General features: G+C 44.4%; 1 protein-coding gene across 1 annotated transcript in view; it reads right to left on the bottom strand.

Moving 5' to 3' along the window:
* Positions 1 to 25,030, bottom strand: part of LOC147465997 (tubulin-tyrosine ligase) — a 135,137-nt gene that overhangs the window by 92,914 nt on the left and 17,193 nt on the right. Inside the window, exons 4-5 of the mRNA XM_086523207.1 lie at positions 17,119 to 17,323; positions 16,874 to 16,999 (exon numbers count right to left, since the gene is read on the bottom strand). Coding sequence (XP_086379333.1) covers positions 16,874 to 16,999; positions 17,119 to 17,323 — 331 coding nt within the window. The remainder of the gene's footprint in view (positions 1 to 16,873; positions 17,000 to 17,118; positions 17,324 to 25,030) is intronic.

Raw genomic sequence — 25,030 nt, 5'->3', positions numbered from 1 at the left:
ATCCTGACCCAGCAGCTCTTGAGACAAGCCACTGGAGGCTATGGGCTTGGGAGAGATGTCCACTAGCACGAGTGTAGTGGGATGCTAGAGAGTGGTTTAGGAGGGACCCTTTCTCCTCAGCCGACCATCCAAGGGTCCCTTTCTTTCAGTACACTGTTCGACAAGGACGTCACATACTAGCAGCACGGAGAGAGGCTCGTCCTGCTACAGCACCTCATTGGCAAGAGGAGGGTCTCACAGTTGAGTTCATAGAGCTACAGCAGTGGGGAGCTGGCTTGTACATAGTGGCCTCTCGGAAGCATGTGTATCTTGTGACCATCCTTTGGAGAGTCAGCGTCACTATCTTTGGGACTGCCCTAGGTTTGGCTTCGGGTCCTTCCGTTGATGCCAGCTCTCTCCACAGCACGGCAGTACACTTGGGGGGCAGCTGCTTGGTCCACTCTCACGGGCCCTGCATTACACTTTGAGCTATCCTCCACCAGCAGGATGATAGTGATACAGGGGGGTCGACCTACACCCCAGCCTGCTACAGAGCTTACTACACAGGAGTGGTGCAGTGAGAGAAAGGTGTGTTGGGAGCTCGTTTGTGGTCTCACTCTGGTTCATCTAGCGGGCCCACTGCTTCCAAATCTTTGAGGCTCGCCTTGTGCCACTAGCGGAGACTATTCGAGATTTTTGGACGGAGCTGATCCATACTCTCGAGGGACAATTCGAGAGACTTCAGGGCAGCTCCGACCGCATGCGGGAGCGTAGAGAGGCGTTCCTTTGACTCTGGCGCCCTAGGTCTTTCTTCACCATGGTTCAAGGTGTGCTCAGATGGCACTACCATCCACCTGTGTGGCTTTTCCCTCCTCCCATCTCCTGATTTAGCCTCATTGTACATATGCTGTTTTTTCATTGGGAGAGTCTCCCCTTATGATTGTTGTAGCCCTCTCTAGTAGAGGTGGTTGTATCCCTATGGGCAGTTTCATTAACTAACAGAAGGATCTTTTTCTCGAGAAAAAAAAAACGAAGATGAGAACTTTATCGTAGTCCCCATGTTCTCAAACAATACCTTCCAGAAAAGACTCGTCATACGTGGATCCCTGTCACTGACAATTGACTGAGGCATCCCGTGATACTTAAAGATATTACTCATGAATATCTTGACCATGTGTTCAAGCTTTATCTTCTTCCTAACAAGAATGAAATGGGCCTGCTGACTGAACCTACAAATGATAGTCCAAATCCCATCATTGCCTGTTTGCGTTCTTGGAAGATCAAACATAAAGTCCATCGCTATGCTTTCCCATGGCTTATCAAGGATATGCAATGGCTGCAACAATCCCGCTTGCTTTTGCTTGTCAAATTTGAGTTTTTGACAAACTAAGCATGATCTTACAAATGTGTCAACATCTTGAAAGCTGCCAGTAGAAGAATGCCTCAACCCCTTTCACTGTCACATCAATTCCACGATGCCCAGCGTATGGTGGAGCATGACTTTCAATCAAAATCTTTGGCCGTAACTGTTTAGTAACGCATAACTTTCCATGCATCATGAGAAAGTCGTTCTTAAGCATATAGTGCTCATGATGTTTCCCATCAACAAGCTGACCATAAATCCTTGCAAAATCTGAATCTTCAACATATTGCGTATTCAATTCGTGTAGTTCACAATGGTACGAAATTGACACTTCCGAAACTTTCGCGACAACGCATCAGCCACCACGTTCTTTTTCCCTTCCACATGCATAATCTAGAGATGGAACATTGACAAGATTTTTGCATGTATTTCTCAGACAACTTCGTTTGTGTGAAAAAGTATTGCAAGGTTTGATGATCTGTTTGGACAACAAAATCAACCCCTAGCAGATATTGTTTCCAACTAGTGACAGCGTGAATTACTGCCAGCAATTCTTTCTCATAAACTTGCAAGTTCCTTTCAGTCTTCAAAAGAATTTTTCTCTCATATGTGACTACTCGGTCATTTTGCATTAGAAATGCACCAAGACTCTGGCCACATGCATCACATTGAACCACAAAAGGTTTCAAAAGATCTTGCTAAATGATACCGGATGTGAAGTCAACTTCTCTTTGAAGTGTTTGAAGGCTAGAATTTCCTTGGCTGTCCACTTGAAAGTAACTCCTTTTCCCTTCTAGTGCATGGAGTGGAGCAGCAATCTCAGTAAAATTTCGGATGAACTTTCTGTAGTAGGAACATAAGTCTAGAAAGCTTCCAATGTCATGTACAGACTTCAAGTCTCGCTATGACCTAATTGCTTCCACTTTGGCGGGATCCATGCATACCCCATCCTTTGAAACAATGTGCCCAAGGAAGTGAATCTCTTCCAAAAAGAATTCACTCTTCTTCGCATTAATGAGTAGCCTGTTTTTGCGTTAACTCATTGAAAACTGCGGTCGAGTGATCCATATGCTCCTCTTCAGACTTTGGGTAGACAATCATGTCATCAAAGAATGTACCCGCGAAATTTCTATGTGGTCTAAATATTATGTCCATCATTCTATTGAACGTGGCAGGAGCATTCGTGAGACTGAATGGCATGATAAGAAACTCATAGAGACCAAATGTTGTCCTAAACGCAGGCTTGTGAACATCTTCTCGCCTAATGCGTATCTGGTGGTACCCACTCTTTAGGTCTATCTTGGTAAACAGTGACGCTCCCTCAAGCCGATCAAGGACGTCGTCTATCCTCGATATGGGGAACCTGTTTTTCTTATTCAGGGCGCCATAGTCAATGCACATGCGCCATGAACCATCCTTCTTCAGGACTAGGAGACACGCGACCAAAAAGGGGATGAACTAGGCTAAATCAACCCTTCTCTAAAAGCTCGTTGACCTGACTCATAATCTCTTTCTGTTGGGCTGCACTAACCCTGTATGGTGGTCTCTTCGGTGGACTAGAACCTGGCACAAGATCTATGGTATGATCCTCAGGTCTCTCAAGAGGTAACTCCCCTAGAAAAGAGTCCGAAAAACATTGACTAAAACCACTCAAAAAAGTTGACCTATCTTTATCTAAGGTAGACTAATTAGATACAACTTCAGGTACTTCTTTTCCAAAGATCAAGTAAGCAGAAAGATGATTCTTTATTACAGATGAAATAGCAGAAGCAGAAACAACTGGAACAGACTCGCCTTTAAGCTTTAGATCAAGGACATGATTCTGTCCTCTTATGAACAAGGGTAATCTATTTGTTGAAAGTATCCACCATAGCATGCAACCAATAACACCATGGGATACCCAATAGCACATCACAGCGCTCAGGTGGAATAATATGAAATTCTTCCGCATCCACAGAACTCTGAATGTGCAAACGAAGCTTCCCCAAAATGGGAGTAGCAGGCTCTTAATGACCTGGGCATGCCAAACCTGCTTTACATGTCACACCCATCTCCTCTGCACAAATACCCAGCTTTGATGCCAATTCTGGTGATATAAAATTTGCACGCGCTCCTCGATCAAAGAAAACCAATATTGTCTGGTCTCTAACTTTGCCCCAAGCTCTACACAATTCCGTGGCATGTACGTTTGGCTGGTCACCAACCAAAGCTGGGACAAGTCCTTCACTCGGCTTTGGCTTCTTTCCTTTATGCTATGACTTGTCATCCTTACTCTATGACTTCTTCTGTGGGCATTCATTCACAAAATGTCCCTCCTCTTCACAAATGTAGCATATCTTCGCCTCTCTTACAGCTTTCCTTTCTTCACAAAATTTGCGAGAAAAAATGCCTTATCTATCCTTGTCTTTTCCCAGAAGAAGGTTTAGACTGCTTCTTGGACGTGTCAGCTTCATCAGTGGAGGGTTTCTTTGTGGGAGGCACAGAAGGCTTTGATGCAACATTGCCCTTGGCTGAATACTGTTTGCCCTCGGACCCTCTCTTGTTGCCATCAAATCCATCGGAATCTCCTTTCGACAGTTTGTCGGCCACTCTCGTATTCTCAATCAATTGCACCAGATTCATGACAGTAGTCTTTGTGCAGTAGTCCCTGATTTTTTTGGGCAATCCGCAACAGTACTTGTCAATCTGTCCTAACAATGGCACAAACCTATAAGAGGTTACTGGCAACAGTGCAGCTGTCACCAGACGGGCACCACGTGCCAATAGAAAAGAACAGACTGAACAGACTTTTAGCACTTCAATAACAATTGAACTGAAAGAGAGAGACGACACGCGACACGGAGTGCCAGAATTCCACCCCATAGAGTATTGGCCCCAAACCTTGGCGCCCCTTTCGGTATTTCTTTATATTGCATCAACACAATACGAGCCGGTACTCTAGAGTCTGCACCTTCTTCAGGAAGCATGCCAGAGAATGAGCCCTAGCCTCATATTTAAAGGCCCTTGGCCTGAGAAGCAGTTTACATGAAAAGCCTCCAAACTCAAAAGCTTCTGGTCCAAAAGCAATGCTTAAAAGTTGCCAGCGTCAAATCCAAAATTCCGTACAGTTACCACGTTAGCAGTCAACGCAAAACACGGAAATCCATACAGCCTGCCACGTCATCAACCATCGTGATTTTCAAAAATCTGCCACGTCATCAGCCTGCTTCGCAAGTTCTTGTGTGTGTATGTGTGAGTCCTGGTTTATTTTAATTCTTTATGTCACTTGGGGCTGTCACAAAGTGATGACGTGGCTACCCCAGAGGAAACCCTAAAACCTGCAAACCCTAACCCTAAAACCTGCCAAAAATCCTAACCCTAACCCTGATAGGCAGCAGGACTGAGAATTCCGTGAAATGCGCTGACATGCTGACGTGGCACCGTACGGCAGTCCCAGAAAAAGCGGCGAGATTTGCGGAAATCCAGCCAGCGATCAATTGCTTTTTCTCTTTGCAATTGTGTGTGTGTGTGTGTGTGTGTGTGTGAGAGAGAGAGAGAGAGAGAGAGATTTTGCTTTATTTCATTAAAAGCTCAAGAGGGGTCGTGAGAGAGAGATTCTGGTTTTGATTTGAAGCTTTTGGGGCTCTGCTTTTGGCAACCCTTGTAGACAATAAATAAGCGGTGAGGGCTCCCACTCTTCAGAGCATCCGGACGCAGAGTCTGAGAGTGAGAACCCCACCCACTCTTGTACTTTGAACTGATAAATACATAAAGAAATACCGAAAGGGGCGCCAATCTTTGGGGCCAATATATCTACGCACGGAACTCCGCCGGGCCAATGCAAATCTATTGTGAACTAACTGTTTTGAAGTGGTTATTTGGTGCTGTCGTGATTGATTCTTGACTTGGAGTGTCCAAGTCTGTTACAGTGGTATCAGAGCACGGTCGATTTCTCTTCTACGGGAAATCGGATCTCCAATTTTTTTTCCGCGGCACCTATAGCTTCACGCAAGGATCAGTCGACTCCCTCTGCATCCGAAGATGCGGGCAGGGATCACAATGAAGATCCCGGCAGAGAGTATGGCCCGCCTCGGCCTACTGAGGCGCAGCAACAAGAGATGAAGCCTCGTCAATTGATCGGCGATGCAACAAAGATGATGCTCAGTTTTGCGAAGGACCCGAAATTGGCAAAATATATGAGCGAGACTTCTTTTCAAGAAGTGCAAGCGCAATGGCAGAAAACCACAACACCATCCCAAAAACCCGCTCTCAAGAAACCTTCTGATCACAAGCAATATTCAAAGAAGGAATTAGAAGAGGTGGTTGATGCACGGATTGCTCAGCTTTTTGACGCGCAGAAGAAAGCCAAAAAGCACGGCAAAAAGCAGAAGAAAGGCACTGACTTCCGCAGTTATTTGGGTCGTCATTCAACATTTGACAAAGCAAAGAAACAGAAGAAGCGTGTTCGATTTGAAGAAATACCCAGTTCTTCTCCTTCTTCTTCTGACAATTCTTCTAGCTCTTCAGATTCGACTGAAGAAGACAGAAAAGGCAAAAAGCGAAACAAGAAACAACGGTTCGGAAAGGGCAAGAAAAAGGCAAAGATGTCTAAATCTCGCCCAGTGAGTGACAGTTCTACAGAGGACTCGTCTACAGACAGTTCAGATTCCGATGACGGATAATTTTATGCGAACAAGACGGATTTTTATAACGCCAACCAATATGACTTTCTGGAAGATACAAGCAAGAAAGTCCAAGAGTTTAAGGAAGGTGGACAGTCCATCAAATTTGACACTTTTCCAGGTTACAAAGATGCTTCGAAGGCTTTGTCTTTTATACAGCAGTTTGACATCGCTTTTGCGGGAGGACCCTACTCAAAGCACAACAAGATTCGGAGAGCTACCTCTTACTCTAAGGGGAATGCTCGAACTTGGTGATCCACGCTTCTTTTAAACAAGACTGCGCCACTTAAACGGCTGAAATTTAAAAAGCTTTCTATTTCTTCTTGGCTAACGCAAGAGTATGAACGCGATATACGAGCTGCTTGCAACCATCTTCGGATGACCAAGAGAGATACAGTGGATGCTTACTGTGAGAGATTTTGGAGCTATTTTCTACCCGCCTCTTCATTCAAAAAGATCTCGTTCAGAGAACAGATTGAGCGGTTCACCTTGGGTCTACCTACAAAGATTCAGATCACTGCTTGGAACAGAAGTCAGCTTCCATTCAGGAGTTGATGAGTCATGCGAAGCGGGGCTTTGCCATTCACTCTGGCAGTCTGACCTACCCCACTGATGAGGTCATGACACAACGAGCCGAACAGACTTCAGGGAATGAAAGTAAAAGGAGAAAGAGCAACCCAGAGAAGAAGGATGCATGACCCAAGCTTACTCCTCAGGAGAGAGCTCGTTTCATCAGGGAGAGGAAGTGCTTTGGATGCGGGGAACATGGACAAATCTCCGCGAAGTGCCCTAAAAAGACACAGAAAGAACAGAATGATAAGGACAACGACAGGCCTAAAAGTTCGAGAGCAACTGAGAAATGTGGAAGAAAAGGCAAGATGAAAACATGACAGGGTGCAGAATGTGTGGGGACCGATCCCAACACCATGGACGAAAGTACAAAACCTTTCCCGAGCTTGGGGCAAAGTGAAAGATCAAGAGGCCCTGATCTTCTTTGATGGAGTAGCCAAGGCCAACTTCATTTCACGGGAATTGGCGGGCGGCTCGAGATCACTCCCGATCGGATGGGACCACTTGCGGAGGTAGTTCTAGCGGCACCCAGCAAGCACATGGCCATTACACCTGTCATTCGCAAACTTCGGTTGCATTGTCAGGGGTATTTGGGACATCAGGACTTTTTCATAATGCCTTTGGAAGGTTGTGATGTTCTCTTAGGGATTCCCTGGTACCACAAGAACAACGCCGTGGTCGATTATCGGGCGAGGAAAGCGACATTGACTACAGTGAAGGGCAAAACCATTGTACTTGATATTAAACTGAAGGGTGAGTCTGTCCCTATTGTATCGGCTTCGGCCATTTCTAAATTAATGAAATCCAGCCTGTTTGTTTACTCGATCTTTATGAAAGAATTGAGCGTTAAGGATAGGACAAATATGTCTAAACTTGATAAAGAACGCCAATATTTTCTCCACTCTCACGCCGATTGCTTCTCAGAGGGCCTACCAAGGGAGTTACCGCATGCTCGTCCTGAAGATCATACCATTGATCTGATACCTAAAAGCACACCACCGAACCGGCCACCTTACCGTGTGAGCCGAGCACAGAATGAAGAGATTATGAACCAAGTGAAAGACCTCTTGCAAAAGGGTCTTGTCCAGCCTAGTACCCGAAAAAAGTGAAAAATTTGACTGTCGTGCCACCATCTTTGAAATCTTTGGGGGCGCATATCCCGGGTATGGATAATAAGGGTATCCATATGGGCTCCAATCATTGTAACATGGTGGCGGTGGTGGTGGAGGTGGGGGCAATGGCGGTGGCGAAGGCGGTTGCACTAGATCAGGGTAAGATGGCTGCACCATATTCCTAAAGACTCCCCCGATCGGAACAAACGGCTAAGAAGGTTGCCGGTTGGAAGCTCTCTTGCTTTCTAGTGCTGGAGGAGGAGGTACCACCTGAGGCATCAGAGGGGTAACATGTAGTTCAAAAATTGTTGAAAACTTTGCAGCATCGGAAGATTCTACTGAGGATGCCGCGAAAGAATGTCGTGAAGCTCGTTGAGCAGAAACTGCAAATATTCTGTTGAATCCATGAATTCCAAGTCTTGGGTTCTTTATGGCTTATGCCCTGTAAGACACAGCAATGAAGACGGGAGCGCGCCCGATGTGCGATGAAGTAAGGGTGGGAGTGGCTGATAAGTCCGAGGTCTGAGGCCGAAGATACCTCAAATAAAACTCGAATAGCTCTGTCTGCTCTTATGTGGGACAGGTATGCTTTCAGAAAAGCACACGCCTGATGCTCCAATACCACTGTCACAACACGGGCACCACGTGCCAATAGAAAAGAATAGACTGAACAAACTTTTAGCACTTCAATAACAACTAAACTGAAAGAGAGAGACGACACGCGACACGGAGTAGCGGAATTCCACCCCAAAGAGTATTGGCCCCAAACCTTGGCGCCCCTTTCGGTATTTCTCTATACTGCATCTACACAATACAAGCCAGTACTCTAGACTCTGCACCTTCTTTAGGAGCATGCCAGAGAATGAGCCCTAGCCTCATATTTAAAGGCCCTCGGCCTAAAAAGCAGTTTACATGAAAAGCCTTCAAACTCAAAAGCTTCTGGTCCAACAGCAATGCTCAAAAGCTGCCAACAGAAAATCCGGAATTCCATACAGTTGCTACGTTAGCAGTCAGCGCAAAATGCGGAAATACGAACAGCCTGCCATATCATCAGTCAGCGTGATTTTCGGAAATCTGCCATGTCATCACCCTGCTTTGCAAGTTCTTGTGTGTGTGTGTGTGTGAGTCCTGCTTTATTTTAATTCTTTATGTCACTTGGGGCCCCATCGGACAAGGTCCGCATAAGTTGGTAGGACTTCTTCTTCTGTTACTTGTTTTTCTTAGGGTTTAGGCCCCTCGGCCGGCACCTGCGAGTTGGCTCCCTTCTTTAGGGCTTTGACACGTCAGCAGTTTGTGACAGCAGCCCAGAACTGTTTATTGTACTCCTTAAGACTCGCACATTGTTCAGCATTCAACTCGTTCCATTCTGTCATCACAAAAGTGTTTGTAAGCCATGCAGGTGCAAAAGGCTGTTTGAACTGGACCCACATTGCAGGGGCTTGATCCTGATTCAACAATGTGGTCCACCATTGAAGCGCATTCTCTTTCAAGAAAGTGATACCCTTGCGTATCTTCGAAAACTCTGTGAAGTTTCCTCCAGCATAAGCTGCATCAAACTATTGTATGAAGGTCAAAGCCTTCAATTGATCCTCGGTTCCCCTAAAAGTTTCAAACTTAATTGCTTAGTCACCTTCCTTGTAATCTTTAGGGTGACTCAAAGGAGTCAAATTGTCATAAACAGGTACCCGTAAAAGTGATGCTCCAGGATTGACCATTCCAGCACTCGCATCACATGTTTTACCTGTCATATATACATTTTGGGCATAAAGTTGAGAAAAACCAGCCATACCAAATCGTGTTTGAGACATTCGAAATTGACCATAGGCACCGTGAAAACCTAGTTGGACACCTATATTCCCATACATAGGGTTACCCATGTCTGTTTGCATGGTCCCAAACACATTCCCTGGAATATAAACCATAGCTTGAAACACTGAACCACCTCCAAAATAACCATGATATGTAGTAGGTAACGGAAGGGTCTGGTGCATAGCCTGCTCATTACTCCCTTGACCATTCACAAACGGTCCTATTCAGGTAAAGCAAATTGCTTGGGATCAATGGACACTGCCAGTTGCTCAATGCACTGGGCATTTCCTCGAGCATCACGAGTCCTCTGTGCATTGCAAATCTCCTTTTCCCGCAACGGCTCAGTCATGCCCTGTGTCAGAGCCTGAAAACCCTGTGTCGGAGCCTAAAATTCCCGTGTAGGAGCCTGTAAGAACTCCCGCATCCTTGGGTTGTTAGCCAATTGCTGAAACATTTCCATGTAGCTACATGTTAGGGAATAAAGGCCTAAGTGCCTTGTACTTATTAAAATATAAGTTAAAAGACTTATAAGTGAGGGGGCCCAAGTGTGAATGGCCCCCTAGTCACTTACTCATATACTCAAAGGTCAAGCCCAAAATGTGACTATCGTGACTTTTCCCAAAACTTCTACGAGTTCTCTCTCTCTCACGTATTTTTCTCTGCGTGTGCTTCTTCTGCGCCACTCTCCTCTTCTCCTTCACTCTCATTGCATAGAGTAGCAAGTGGGCCCTCTCTCCTGCTCCCCCACACATGGTATCAGAGCTTTAGGGTTTCCAAGAGAGCCATTTTCGCAACACAAATCACAATTCTGTTCTTGCTCGCTGCGGGAAGGATATTCAACCGTTTTCGATCAATTCTGTCGCGAAGGGATCCTCTCACCGTGTAGAATCGACCTCCGGTGACAGTTTCCCCAAAATTAGGGTTTCAAAAACTGGCGAACAGCAGCCTATTTCTGCTGAAATTGACCAATTTCGGGGTCAATTTCATGCAATTTCATTAGGGCAAGTCTCACAGGTCAATCTTACAGGTGTTTCCACCAACGAGGTTCTGAAAATTCAGCAAAACAGGTGTTTACAGGTCTGATTTTTGCCCTAAAACAGGGAATTTCAGCAAGCAAATGATGTATACACCTTGTGGAAACCTTTGGTAAGGGTTTGGCAGTGAATGTACGCCGTTTTGGGGTGATTTCGCGTGAAATTTGCTCGTTGTTTTTTTGTAACAGCAAGCTGTTTTTTGCCCGATTGCGCACATTTGGGCGTGTTTAGGTCGGCAAAACAGGGTTTCAGTGTTTGCAATCACTCAGAATGGCTTCTAGCAGTGAAAGTGGCAATTTGTTGCACATTCGCAAGCTTGAAGGGGCCCATAACTTTGCTATATGGAAGAAGCAATGTTATAATGTGATGTTGCAGAAGAAACAAGCGAAACCTATTAAGTTACAGGGTGTGAAACCGGATGATATTGAGATTGAAGAATGGGAAGAAGTGGACGAGTTGGCTCGCTCCACGATCATGCTTTCGGTGTCTGACAATTTACTCTTCAATGTAGAGAATGAGCAGACAGCATGGGGCATGTGGAAGCGTTTAGACGAGTTGTATGCACAGCAGAGTGCTGCCAGTAAAGTGTATTGGCTTAAGAAGCTTATGGATCTCCGCATGAAGGAGGGCACGCACATGTCAGTGCACCTCAATGAATTCAATTCTATTTTCAGCCAACTGACAGAGCTGAAATTCACGATTGATGAGGAGTTCAAAGCTACTTTTCTGCTATGCACATTGCCCGAGAGTTGGGATGTATTCCGGACAGCTCTTAGTAACTCAAGTGCGTCACTTAAGTATGCAGATGTAGAGAGTTCTCTCTTGATGGAAGAGATGAACAGGAAGAACACCACAGGTGGGTCTTCTAATGCATTGCACTTGAGAGGCAGGTCTCAACAGAGGGAGAAATCTGACAGTAAGGACAGGGCACGCAGCAAATCTCGTAGGAAAGATGTTGTGTGTCATCATTGTGGAAAGAAAGGGCATTATAAACGGGAATGCTATGAGTGGAAGAAAGAGAAGAACAAGGGTGCTGAAACTGATGCAAAGGACAAGGGAAATGCCAAGAAGAGCACTGTGTTGATTGAGGAAATCAATGTTGCTAGTAGTTGTGACAGTGACAGCAGCACTGATGTACTCAATGCCTCTTATGTGGATGCACATACCCTTGCTATGGGTTCTGATGTGGACATGCATACTTGGATTCTTGATTCAGGTGCCTCCTTTCATGTAACACCTCATAGGGATTGGTTTACACAGTACTCAGGTGAGGTGCAGGGCACTGTTTATTTGGGAGATAACTATGCATGTGACATTGCAGGTATTGGCAGTGTCCAGTTTTCCTTTGCTGATGGTATGACTTTTGTTTTGCACAAAGTGCGCCATGTGCCACAACTCAAGAAGAGTTTGATTAGTACAGGGCAGCTAGATGATGCGGGCTATCACACCACTTTTGGTGATAGCAAGTGGAAAATTTGTAAAGGGGCCCGGATTGTAGCCAAGGGTTGTAAATCGGACACTTTGTATCCTTTGCATGTATCTAGTGTGCGTGACCATGTTGTCGCCGTAACCGAGCAGCCAAGTGTTTCTTTGTGGCATGGCCGGTTGGGACACATGAGTAAAAGAGGAATGGAAACTCTGTCTCGTTGTGGTTATTTGCCGTGTTTGAGGTATGCCGATTTTTCTCATTGTGAGCACTGTATTTATGGTAAGCACAGTCAAACACCGCACAAAAGGTCTCTTTCTTTGAAGTCTGACAGGTTAGACTTAGTGCATTCCGATGTATGTGAAATGCCACAGTTGTCCTTAGGGGGAAAGAAATATTTTGTCTCGTTTATCGATGATGCTACACGTAAGGTGTGGGTGTATCCAATACGTGCTAAAAGCGATGTTTTGGATACTTTCAAGAAGTTTCTTGCGTTTGTTGAGAATCAAACTGACAAGAAGTTTAGGTCTTTGCGCTCAGACAATGGGGGGGAGTATGTATCAAAAGCATTTATTGACTTTTGTGCTACTAAAGGTATTAAAAGAGAGCTCACGGCTCCTTTTAATCCCTCTCAGAATGGAGTTGCAGAGAGGTTGAACCGGACTATCCAAGAGAAAGTTCGGAGTATGCTGTCACATGCTGCATTACCTCATGGTTTTTGGGCAGAAGCTGTGCAAACAGCTATTCACTTGATTAATCGCTCACCTAGCAAGGCTTTGGGTGGAAAGGTGCCTGAGGAGGTGTGGTCTGGCAAGCCACCCTCATATGCACATTTAAGAGTGTTTGGTTGTGAGGCCTATGTTCACATCCGGAGTGAACTGCGCACCAAACTAGAACCAAAGTCTCATAAATGCATTTTCCTAGGATATGGTGAGGATGGTGAAATGGGGTATAGATTATGGGATCCCGCATTACGGAAAATCATACGCAGCAATGATGTCATCTTCAATGAGAATTGCATGCACAAACAGCCCACAAAGGTCGAGGAAGTGCGCCGGGTTGTTTTTCGTGAAGATGTTACATATGGACAGCCAAGAAGGCCCAATGTTCAGCAGCCTTTACATGCTGAAAATGGTGCTGAAAATCAGCCATTAGCTGCTGAAAATCAGCCCCAACAAGTTGCCATTGATGCACCACAGGTAGGGGAACAAGTTGATGCTCCTAGACCGCCCGTTGTTGCGATGCAACCGGCTGAACAGCCTGCTGTTTTTGATGGTTTACAGGCTGAAAATCCACCTGTTATGGATCATTGGGTGCGTAGATCTACTCGGGTGACAAGGCCCCCCGATAGATATGAACCGTCTTTGGACTATGTCATGCTTACTGATTGTGGTGAGCCGTCTTGCTATAAAGAGACTATGCAACGGGAAGACAGTAAGAAATGGTTCAAAGCAATGGTTTCGGAAATGCAGTCTTTGGAGAAAAACCATACATGGGACTTGGTTGATTTGCCTAAAGGGCATAAGGCTCTGCCATGTAAATGGGTTTACAAGACCAAGGTCACATCTGATGCTTCTTCTAAGTACAAAGCACGTTTGGTTGCTAAAGGGTACAAGCAAAAGCATGGTGTGGATTTTGATGAGATTTTTTCTCCTGTTGTCAAGCTTGCCACATTACGTCTTGTTTTAGGTCTGGTTGCTTCTGAAGATGGATGTCAAAACAGCGTTTTTGTATGGCGATTTGCTTGAGATGATCTATATGATGCAGCCAGAAGGTTTTGTGTCAAAGGGGCAAGAGAAGAAAGTATGTAGACTCTTGAAGAGCTTGTATGGTTTGAAACAGTCTCCCCGTGCATGGTATCACAAGTTTGATACATTCATGAGGATACAAAAGAAGTAATTCTGATCACTGTTTGTATATCAAAACGGCAAGTGATGGATCTCTTCTATTGCTGATTTTGTATGTTGATGACATGCTTATTGCGGGTAAAAATGTCACGGAGGTGGATGCATTACAGCAAAGCTTAAAGAATCGCTTTGACATGAAGGATCTTGGTGATGCTAATCATATTTTGGGCATGCGTATCTCTCGAGATAGACCCAACAGGCGTCTGTATCTATCTCAACGAGATTATGTTAATAAGGTGCTACATCGTTTTCATATGGATGGGGGAAAGGCACTTGGTACTCCGCTGCCTCCATATGTAAAATTGACTGCACATGACTGCCCAAACACAGATGATATGCGGGCTGAAATGGCCAAGATTCCTTATGCATCAGCCGTTGGCAGTTTGATGTATGCTATGGTTGCTACACGTCCGGACATTGCATTTGCGGTGGGAGTGGTAAGCAGGTACATGAGCAATCCTGGCAAAAAGCATTGGGAAGCAGTGAAGTGTATCTTGAGATACTTGAAAGGCACTAAAGACTTGTGCATTTGTTTTGGGAAGAGTGAGACATCTGTGCATGGCTTTACAGATGCAGATTTTGCTGGACATCCAGATTGCAGGAAGTCTACCTCTGGATATGTGTTTACATTCACAGGAGGTGCAGTTTCTTGGATTTCTAGACTGCAAAAATGTGTTGCTTTGTCTACCACTGAGGCTGAGTATGTGGCTGCCACTGAGGCATGCAAAGAAGCTTTGTGGCTCATGCGTTTGGTAGAAGAGCTTGGCATTAAGTCACCGGTTCCTGTGCTACACTGTGATAGTCAGAGTGCTATTATGCTTGCAAGGAATCCTGTTTTTCATGCCAAGACAAAGCACATAGAGGTGAAGTATCATTTTATCAGGAGTGTGCTTGATGACAAGAGCATTACACTTGTCAAGGTGCACACAGATGACAATCCTGCAGATCTTTTGACCAAGAGTCTTCCAACAGAGCGGTTTGCATATTGCCGTCAGATGATGGGTGTTGGATGAGTAAGTCCATGATCAGCTGATGTATCATAGTTAGCTGATTCTTTGATCTCCCAAGGTACATTGCCTTTAGGTGGGAGGTTGTTAGGGAATAAAGGCCTAAGTGCCTTGTACTTATTAACTTATAAGTTAAAAGACTTATAAGTGAGGGGGCCCAAGTGTGAATGGCCCCCTAGTCACTTACTCATATACTCAAAGGTCAAGCCCAAAATGTGACTATCGTGACTTTTCCCAAAACTTCTACGAGTTCTCTCTCTCTCACGTATTTTTCTCTGCGTGTGCTTCTTCTACGCCACTCTCCTCTTCTCCTTCACTCTCATTGCATAGAGTAGCAAGTGGGCTCTCTCTCCTGCTCCCCCACACTACACAATTGAGCTTTGAACAACCTGTTCTCTTCTTAAAGAGTTGAAGGAACTTTCTCCGTGCCATGTGAGGAAGATCCTTCTTCAAGTACTTGGTGTCTCTTATGTGCTATATTGACAAGCGCTATGTTGCTTTCACCCACAACAATCCAAGCTGCACTTTTTAGAAACAAAGTGACTATCCCGTCGATGGAACCATATAACCGGCTTGTACACCGTAGAGGGCGGTACTAACTCAATTACCTGTTAACTTTACACAGAGCGCTGAGAAGAAAAGAGAACATGGATGCGTCCAGTGACTAGAATGTCACTGCGCACACGAAGACCGACACCCTGTACGCCCCAAAGATTGGCACCCCTTTTGGTATTTCTTTATTCAATTGAAAATAGACGATCCCGACACGCAGATCAAAGTCTCACAAAGCTGTTCAGACCTGGCGACAGCTGAAATTGTAGGTTTTGGACCCAATTTCGGTAGCATAACGATGCCAAACCCCCTGTAGGTCAAAAGTACCTGCCAAAGACCAATTTTCTCGCAATTTAGAAGCATTCTGGTGAGCTGTAACAGAATTTCAGTGTTCTATAAGTCCTTGTTTTGTTACTGCCAGGTGCCCAAAGCCCTGTGTAAGCATCCCAAGACCTTCCCGAGGCTCCCCTTGTGATTTCTTGCAGTTTAGGTGCAAAACCCTAAACCTGCAGAAAAACACAGCAGGCTGTAATTCTCTGTTTTGGATTGTTTTGAGCGGAGCAAACATGTCCACGTATGTCCCAAGAGCCCCCGCACGCAATGGGACAGTTCCCTGTAATTTGAAAGAGTTCTCACACGAGAAAACTCTCCAAATTCACAATCTTTCGCGATGGAACTGTGTGTACCTGTGGGGAATTAGCAATTAGCTAATCCGCCAATACCTGTTCAAAAGACTCTTGCCTTGGCAAACGCACATAAAACCCCCAGAACTGTACATGATCATCTGAGAAGCACAATTAGGGGGGCATTACGATATGTGCAAAGGGGAGAGAGAGATGCGCGAGAGCAAATCATCACGCTACGTGAGACAAAGGATAAGGCAAGCTTTCCATTAAAGCTGGGAACGTGCTACTTACACACACTCTGTAAATGCACAATGATAAAAATCAGCCTCCAATTTGCCTTTTTGAGTGGATCAACTGTGGCCAATCAGGCCGCTTTTTATTGATATCAGTATCCATTCTGTGCAAAAATATTAATTGCATGCAAGGCATCAAAGCTAATGCTATCAATGGTTTATTAAAACTTTAAACCATTGTACCTTATATCTTGCTTTGATTACCGATACCGTTTTTACTCTTTGTTGTTAGCATGTTGCATTGCTACTAGTGTCAATGCAAAACCATGCTGCTGCAATTCTGCTGATAATGTTGATCCCTTAGTACCAGTACTTCCTGCTTTTTTATATTTTACGTCTGGAGGATACTTTCTCCAGCTTCAAGCCTAAGATTAATCATTACGTTTACGCATTTAGTTCTGTCTTGAAGTTTATGGCTTGTTTCAATAATGATTAACTGATCCATAAAGGTTACACTTAAACTTGCATGCAACAGCAACAGGAAAAGACCTCGCCATTGTTTGCAGGAATCTCTTTTATTCACATCGAGTTTACCTCAAGAGTTCGCAGATTCTGGAAACTCCTTAGTGTTTCAAGTAAGTTTGCCTTTGTCTGTCCATCCAAAGGATTTCCTTTTAGATTCAGGGCATTAAGAAAAGGCATCTCTCTGGGATTAAAGACCTGCACAATTCCAAGAAAAAAATGGAGATAAAATATATAAAAATGAGAAGCATCATAGAGTAAATAACAATCTGGCTGTTATTTATAAACAGCTGCTCCATAGGCGTTTATTGGCATACCTTGGGGTGAAGACACAAAATTCCCCTGTCAGAGAGATCCAAAAATTTGACTTCTTCTAACCCCTCTTTCCTGCTAGATGTTTTCGCTGATGAGATCCCAGCACAGAAGGCTACAGCCCACCTACCGTACTTCTCGGTCAATTGGCTGTTATATATTTCCAAGTATGGCAAAGATGAAAGAAGGGTTGTCTTCAACGCATCTCCTCTGTCAACAAAGATGAAACACCGCATTCAATCACAAAGACAATAAAAATTGGTACAAAAAGTCTTGAAAATGGCATTGTTGTCAAAAGCGCCGCCCAGAATAATCACTTTAGTGCTGCATACGTACACAACTCAAAGAGAAAGGCAACAAGAAAAAAAATATAATCTATACAGTTGACCCCTTCTCTCACATTACCTCAGCAGCAGGATGGTCACCCCATGTAGTGCAACCTAAGAGTACGTGATCTTCCACAAATTACGGTCTTGTGGGCAGTAGGGTCATGCAAACAGGTAACAATCACTAAAGCTGTACGGAATGCACTGCTTGAAGAAAAAGGAAATCCCTAAAAAGAAGAAACAGAATACATACATAGAATGTACAGCAGATGATACACCTCAATGCATGACTGACTGGATTGTACAAGAGATGATCGACTGTCAACTCCACAGCAACTCTTTGCAAAGAAGCATCTTTGATGTAGCAATGTGATCAAAAAACAGTGTGGGCTGCATATGGCCACCACAGCAAAAATCTAGGACTGATTTGCACACCCAATTGAGTGGGATCTGTGGCTGTATGAAGACTACAAAAACGCAGATTTGGCTGCGTTCAAAGACTGAAAACGCAGCAAATCTTGCAAGCAATGATGGGGATGTTGCTGCAGAAGACTAGCAACAGAGGATGCACAACCAAAAGCCAAGCAATGGGCTGCAGGAGACGCCAAGAGAAGGTGGGAGATCTATGGCTGGAAACGCAAGAGCGCTGCACATGCCAGAAACGCCACAGAACTCCTCAACCTGCATGCACTAGAGTATGGCGAAGGGACTGCTTATATAGGGATAAAATCGTCTAGAATCTAGAAATTTCTGACTCGGTAGATTTTTTGCGCCTTAAAATGTGCAATGTGCCCACTCAGTTGGAGTGCACTATGAGCTCAATATCTCCCAACCTAATCATCCATGTGACGCGAGATCTAGACTACAACTCTTCCCTATCCTAGCCTACATGCTAGTGTTGTCGAATGTGGGGGAGCAGGAGAGAGAGCCCACTTGCTGTCCTATGCAATGAGAGTGAAGGAGAAGGGGAGAGTGGCGCAGAAGAAGCTTGCGCAGAGAAAAACGTGAGAGAGAGAGAAATCGTAGAAGATTGGGAAAAGTCACGCTATTCCCAATTTGGGCTTGACCTTTGAGTATATGAGTAAGTGACTAGGGGGCCATTCACACTTGGGCCCCCTCACTTATAAGTCTTTTTAACTTATAAGTTATAAGTACAAGGCACTTAGGCCTTTATTCCCTAACAACCTCCCACCTAAAGGCAATGTACCTTGGGAGATCAAAGAATCAGCTAACTATGATACATCAGCTGAGCATGCACTTACTCATCCAACACCCATCATCTGACGGCAATATGCAAACCGCTCTGTTGGAAGACTCTTGGTCAAAAGATCTGCAGGGTTGTCATCTGTGTGCACCTTGACAAGTGTAATGCTCTTGTCATCAAGCACACTCCTGATAAAATGATACTTCACCTCTATGTGCTTTGTCTTGGCATGAAAAACAGGATTCCTTGCAAGCATAATAGCACTCTGACTATCACAGTGTAGCACAGGAACCGGTGACTTAATGCCAAGCTCTTCTACCAAACGCATGAGCCACAAAGCTTCTTTGCATGCCTCAGTGGCAGCCACATACTCAGCCTCAGTGGTAGACAAAGCAACACATTTTTGCAGTCTAGAAATCCAAGAAACTGCACCTCCTGTGAATGTAAACACATATCCAGAGGTAGACTTCCTGCAATCTGGATGTCCAGCAAAATCTGCATCTGTAAAGCCATGCACAGATGTCTCACTCTTCCCAAAACAAATGCACAAGTCTTTAGTGCCTTTCAAGTATCTCAAGATACACTTCACTGCTTCCCAATGCTTTTTGCCAGGATTGCTCATGTACCTGCTTACCACTCCCACCGCAAATGCAATGTCCGGACGTGTAGCAACCATAGCATACATCAAACTACCAACGGCTGATGCATAAGGAATCTTGGCCATTTCAGCCCGCATATCATCTGTGTTTGGGCAGTCATGTGCAATCAATTTTACATATGGAGGCAGCGGAGTACCAAGTGCCTTTCCCCCATCCATATGAAAACGATGTAGCACCTTATTAACATAATCTCGTTGAGATAGATACAGACGCCTGTTGGGTCTATCTCGAGAGATACGCATGCCCAAAATATGATTAGCATCACCAAGATCCTTCATGTCAAAGCGATTCTTTAAGCTTTGCTGTAATGCATCCACCTCCGTGACATTTTTACCCGCAATAAGCATGTCATCAACATACAAAATCAGCAATAGAAGAGATCCATCACTTGCCGTTTTGATATACAAACAGTGATCAGAATTACTTCTTTTGTATCCTCATGAATGTATCAAACTTGTGATACCATGCACGGGGAGACTGTTTCAAACCATACAAGCTCTTCAAGAGTCTACATACTTTCTTCTCTTGCCCCTTTGACACAAAACCTTCTGGCTGCATCATATAGATCATCTCAAGCAAATCGCCATACAAAAACGCTGTTTTGACATCCATCTTCAGAAGCAACCAGACCTAAAACAAGACGTAATGTGGCAAGCTTGACAACAGGAGAAAAAATCTCATCAAAATCCACACCATGCTTTTGCTTGTACCCTTTAGCAACCAAACGTGCCTTGTACTTAGAAGAAGCATCAGATGTGACCTTGGTCTTGTAAACCCATTTACATGGCAGAGCCTTATGCCCTTTAGGCAAATCAACCAAGTCCCATGTATGGTTTTTCTCCAAAGACTGCATTTCCGAAACCATTGCTTTGAACCATTTCTTACTGTCTTCCCGTTGCATAGCCTCTTTATAGCAAGACGGCTCACCACAATCAGTAAGCATGACATAGTCCAAAGACGGTTCATATCTATCGGGGGGCCTTGTCACCCGAGTAGATCTACGCACCCAATGATCCATAACAGGTGGATTTTCAGCCTGTAAACCATCAAAAACAGCAGGCTGTTCAGCCGGTTGCATCGCAACAACGGGCGGTCTAGGAGCATCAACCTGTTCCCCTACCTGTGGTGCATCAATGGCAACTTGTTGGGGCTGATTTTCAGCAGCTAATGGCTGATTTTCAGCACCATTTTCAGCATGTAAAGGCTGCTGAACATTGGGCCTTCTTGGCTGTCCATATGTAACATCTTCACGAAAAACAACCCGGCGCACTTCCTCGACCTTTGTGGACTGTTTGTGCATGCAATTCTCATTGAAGATGACATCATTGCTGCGTATGATTTTCCGTAATACGGGATCCCATAATCTATACCCCATTTCACCATCCTCACCATATCCTAGGAAAATGCATTTATGAGACTTTGGTTCTAGTTTGGTGCGCAGTTCACTCCGGATGTGAACATAGGCCTCACAACCAAACACTCTTAAATGTGCATATGAGGGTGGCTTGCCAGACCACACCTCCTCAGGCACCTTTCCACCCAAAGCCTTGCTAGGTGAGCGATTAATCAAGTGAATAGCTGTTTGCACAGCTTCTGCCCAAAAACCATGAGGTAATGCAGCATGTGACAGCATACTCCGAACTTTCTCTTGGATAGTCCGGTTCAACCTCTCTGCAACTCCATTCTGAGAGGGATTAAAAGGAGCCGTGAGCTCTCTTTTAATACCTTTAGTAGCACAAAAGTCAATAAATGCTTTTGATACATACTCCCCCCCATTGTCTGAGCGCAAAGACCTAAGCTTCTTGTCAGTTTGATTCTCAACAAACGCAAGAAACTTCTTGAAAGTATCCAAAACATCGCTTTTAGCACGTATTGGATACACCCACACCTTACGTGTAGCATCATCGATAAACGAGACAAAATATTTCTTTCCCCCTAAGGACAACTGTGGCATTTCACATACATCGGAATGCACTAAGTCTAACCTGTCAGACTTCAAAGAAAGAGACCTTTTGTGCGGTGTTTGACTGTGCTTACCATAAATACAGTGCTCACAATGAGAAAAATCGGCATACCTCAAACACGGCAAATAACCACAACGAGACAGAGTTTCCATTCCTCTTTTACTCATGTGTCCCAACCGGCCATGCCACAAAGAAACACTTGGCTGCTCGGTTACGGCGACAACATGGTCACGCACACTAGATACATGCAAAGGATACAAAGTGTCCGATTTACAACCCTTGGCTACAATCCGGGCCCCTTTACAAATTTTCCACTTGCTATCACCAAAAGTGGTGTGATAGCCCGCATCATCTAGCTGCCCTGTACTAATCAAACTCTTCTTGAGTTGTGGCACATGGCGCACTTTGTGCAAAACAAAAGTCATACCATCAGCAAAGGAAAACTGGACACTGCCAATACCTGCAATGTCACATGCATAGTTATCTCCCAAATAAACAGTGCCCTGCACCTCACCTGAGTACTGTGTAAACCAATCCCTATGAGGTGTTACATGAAAGGAGGCACCTGAATCAAGAATCCAAGTATGCATGTCCACATCAGAACCCATAGCAAGGGTATGTGCATCCACATAAGAGGCATTGAGTACATCAGTGCTGCTGTCACTGTCACAACTACTAGCAACATTGATTTCCTCAATCAACACAGTGCTCTTCTTGGCATTTCCCTTGTCCTTTGCATCAGTTTCAGCACCCTTGTTCTTCTCTTTCTTCCACTCATAGCATTCCCGTTTATAATGCCCTTTCTTTCCACAATGATGACACACAACATCTTTCCTACGAGATTTGCTGCGTGCCCTGTCCTTACTGTCAGATTTCTCCCTCTGTTGAGACCTGCCTCTCAAGTGCAATGCATTAGAAGACCCACCTGTGGTGTTCTTCCTGTTCATCTCTTCCATCAAGAGAGAACTCTCTACATCTACATACTTAAGTGACGCACTTGAGTTACTAAGAGCTGTCCGGAATACATCCCAACTCTCGGGCAATGTGCATAGCAGAAAAGTAGCTTTGAACTCCTCATCAATCGTGAATTTCAGCTCTGTCAGTTGGCTGAAAATAGAATTGAATTCATTGAGGTGCACTGACATGTGCGTGCCCTCCTTCATGCGGAGATCCATAAGCTTCTTAAGCCAATACACTTTACTGGCAGCACTCTGCTGTGCATACAACTCGTCTAAACGCTTCCACATGCCCCATGCTGTCTGCTCATTCTCTACATTGAAGAGTAAATTGTCAGACACCGAAAGCATGATCGTGGAGCGAGCCAACTCGTCCACTTCTTCCCATTCTTCAACCTCAATATCATCCGGTTTCACACCCTGTAACTTAATAGGTTTCGCCTGTTTCTTCTGCAACATCACATTATAACATTGCTTCTTCCATATAGCAAAGTTATGGGCCCCTTCAAGCTTGCGAATGTGCAACAAATTGCCACTTTCACTGCTAGAAGCCATTCTGAGTGATTGCAAACACTGAAACCCTGTTTTGCCGACCTAAACACGCCCAAATGTGCGCAATCGGGCAAAAAACAGCTTGCTGTTACAGAAAAACAGCGAGCAAATTTCACGCGAAATCACCCCAAAACGGCGTACATTCACTGCCAAACCCTTACCAAAGGTTTCCACAAGGTGTATACATCATTTGCTTGCTGAAATTCCCTGTTTTAAGACAAAAATCAGACCTGTAAACACCTGTTTTGCTGAATTTTCAGAACCTCGTTGGTGGAAACACCTGTAAGATTGACCTGTGAGACTTGCCCTAATGAAATTGCATGAAATTGACCCCGAAATTGGTCAATTTCAGCAGAAATAGGTTGCTGTTCGCCAGTTTTTGAAACCCTAATTTTGGGGAAACTGTCACCGGAGGTCGATTCTACACGGTGAGAGGATCCCTTCGCGACAGAGTTGATCGAAAACGGTTGAATATCCTTCCCGCAGCGAGCAAGAACAGAATTCTGATCTGTGTTGCGAAAATGGCTCTCTTGGAAACCCTAAAGCTCTGATACCATGTGTGGGGGAGCAGGAGAGAGAGCCCACTTGCTGTCCTATGCAATGAGAGTGAAGGAGAAGGGGAGAGTGGTGCGGAAGAAGCTTGCGCAGAGAAAAACGTGAGAGAGAGAGAAATCGTAGAAGATTGGGAAAAGTCACGCTATTCCCAATTTGGGCTTGACCTTTGAGTATATGAGTAAGTGACTAGGGGGCCATTCACACTTGGGCCCCCTCACTTATAAGTCTTTTTAAGTTATAAGTTATAAGTACAAGGCACTTAGGCCTTTATTCCCTAACAGTCGAATGCCCACTGAAGTCACAAAAGTGTAATAACACTCACCAAACACCTGTATAAACCATTCATGCAAACAGGGTAAGGGACTAACAAAAACTTGTTCTTATGGACTTGTCTCGACAATGGGACATGCACTTCCTACCAACAAGCTCAAAAAATTCCCATTACAAAATCCCCTAGGCCAGCTTTTTTCAACACATGACATGGATTCCGATAGAGAATCCGATCGGGAACGGGAAGGCATCCCATCTATAGTTTTGCGGGATGAAGAACCTAATGGCAACAAAGACTAGCAGATCCATCGAAGAGGAGGTAGACGATCAACTTGAAGAATCTTTGATCGAGGATTTACAACTTGCAAATCTTCAACGAAAAATGCAAGTTAGCACCTATGCAAAGCGACTTATGAAGTATTCAAAGGATCCTAAATATGCAAAGTATTTGAAGGATCAGCAAATCTCAAAATTTTATCAGAGGGAGTAAAAGGTCACCAACCCTCCTCTAAAATCTGCAATGAAAGTGAACGAAGACCTCTCTTTCGCATCAGAGGAAATTGATGGAGCCATGGAATGCAAGGTCAATGATACAATGAAGTACACTAAACATTCTCACAAGGGACAAAAATCCAGGTCTTTTCCCGTCTATCTTGGCCAACGATGGACTTTCAAGGATTTGGTAGAGAAGGGTCCTAAAAGGAAACACCGCCAATGCATTCACTTTTAAGACGACTCCACTTCTTCTTCTTCTTCTTCTTTTTCTTCTTCTAGTTCCAGCGAGGAAGAAAGGCAGAAGTTCAGAAAACGAAAGCACCAGAAAAGCAAGTTAAGAAAGCATCACAAGAAATCCTGTCATTTGGATACAAATACTCGATCTTTTAACAGTTATGATGATAAATCTTACGCCTTCAGAACAACTTTCGGTATTAAGTAAAATCACCTGATTCGAGAACTAAAGCATAACAATTTGGAGCAGAGAAACGGCAAGAAAGAATTCGAGGACGGTGATTAGACACGTCCTTCGGCCACAAGGATACCGATAAAACTCTGTCCTTTATTCAATAGTTCAACACTGCTTTCTCCCGAAGCACTTTACAAAGGCTTCCAAAGTTAGCAAAGCAGCACATTTTTGAAAGGGGATGCCCAGACGTGGTGGTCAACGCTTTTGTTGCACGGCAAGGCTCCACGATGATGAATTAAGTTCAAACATTTGTTTGCATCTATCTGATTGACACCCTATATGAAACCGATGTACTGACGGCATGGAACCTTCGCATGAAGGAAGAAGACAATATGTCTATCAGAGATTTTGGGACACTTTCTTACCGGTAGCTTCTTTCCAAAAAAGAACAATAGAGAGTTTTTGTTGCGGTGTTCCCAAAGAAATTCAACATTAGTGTTTCCAGTAGAAAGCGGCGAGCATTCAAC

This window comes from Adiantum capillus-veneris, chromosome 1 (genome assembly GCF_014529385.1).
Source record: "Adiantum capillus-veneris isolate H3 chromosome 1, ASM1452938v2, whole genome shotgun sequence".
Lineage (NCBI taxonomy): Eukaryota > Viridiplantae > Streptophyta > Polypodiopsida > Polypodiales > Pteridaceae > Adiantum > Adiantum capillus-veneris.
The sequence above is the reverse complement of the archived record's forward strand: the minus strand, read 5'-3'. Positions and strand labels throughout refer to the sequence as shown.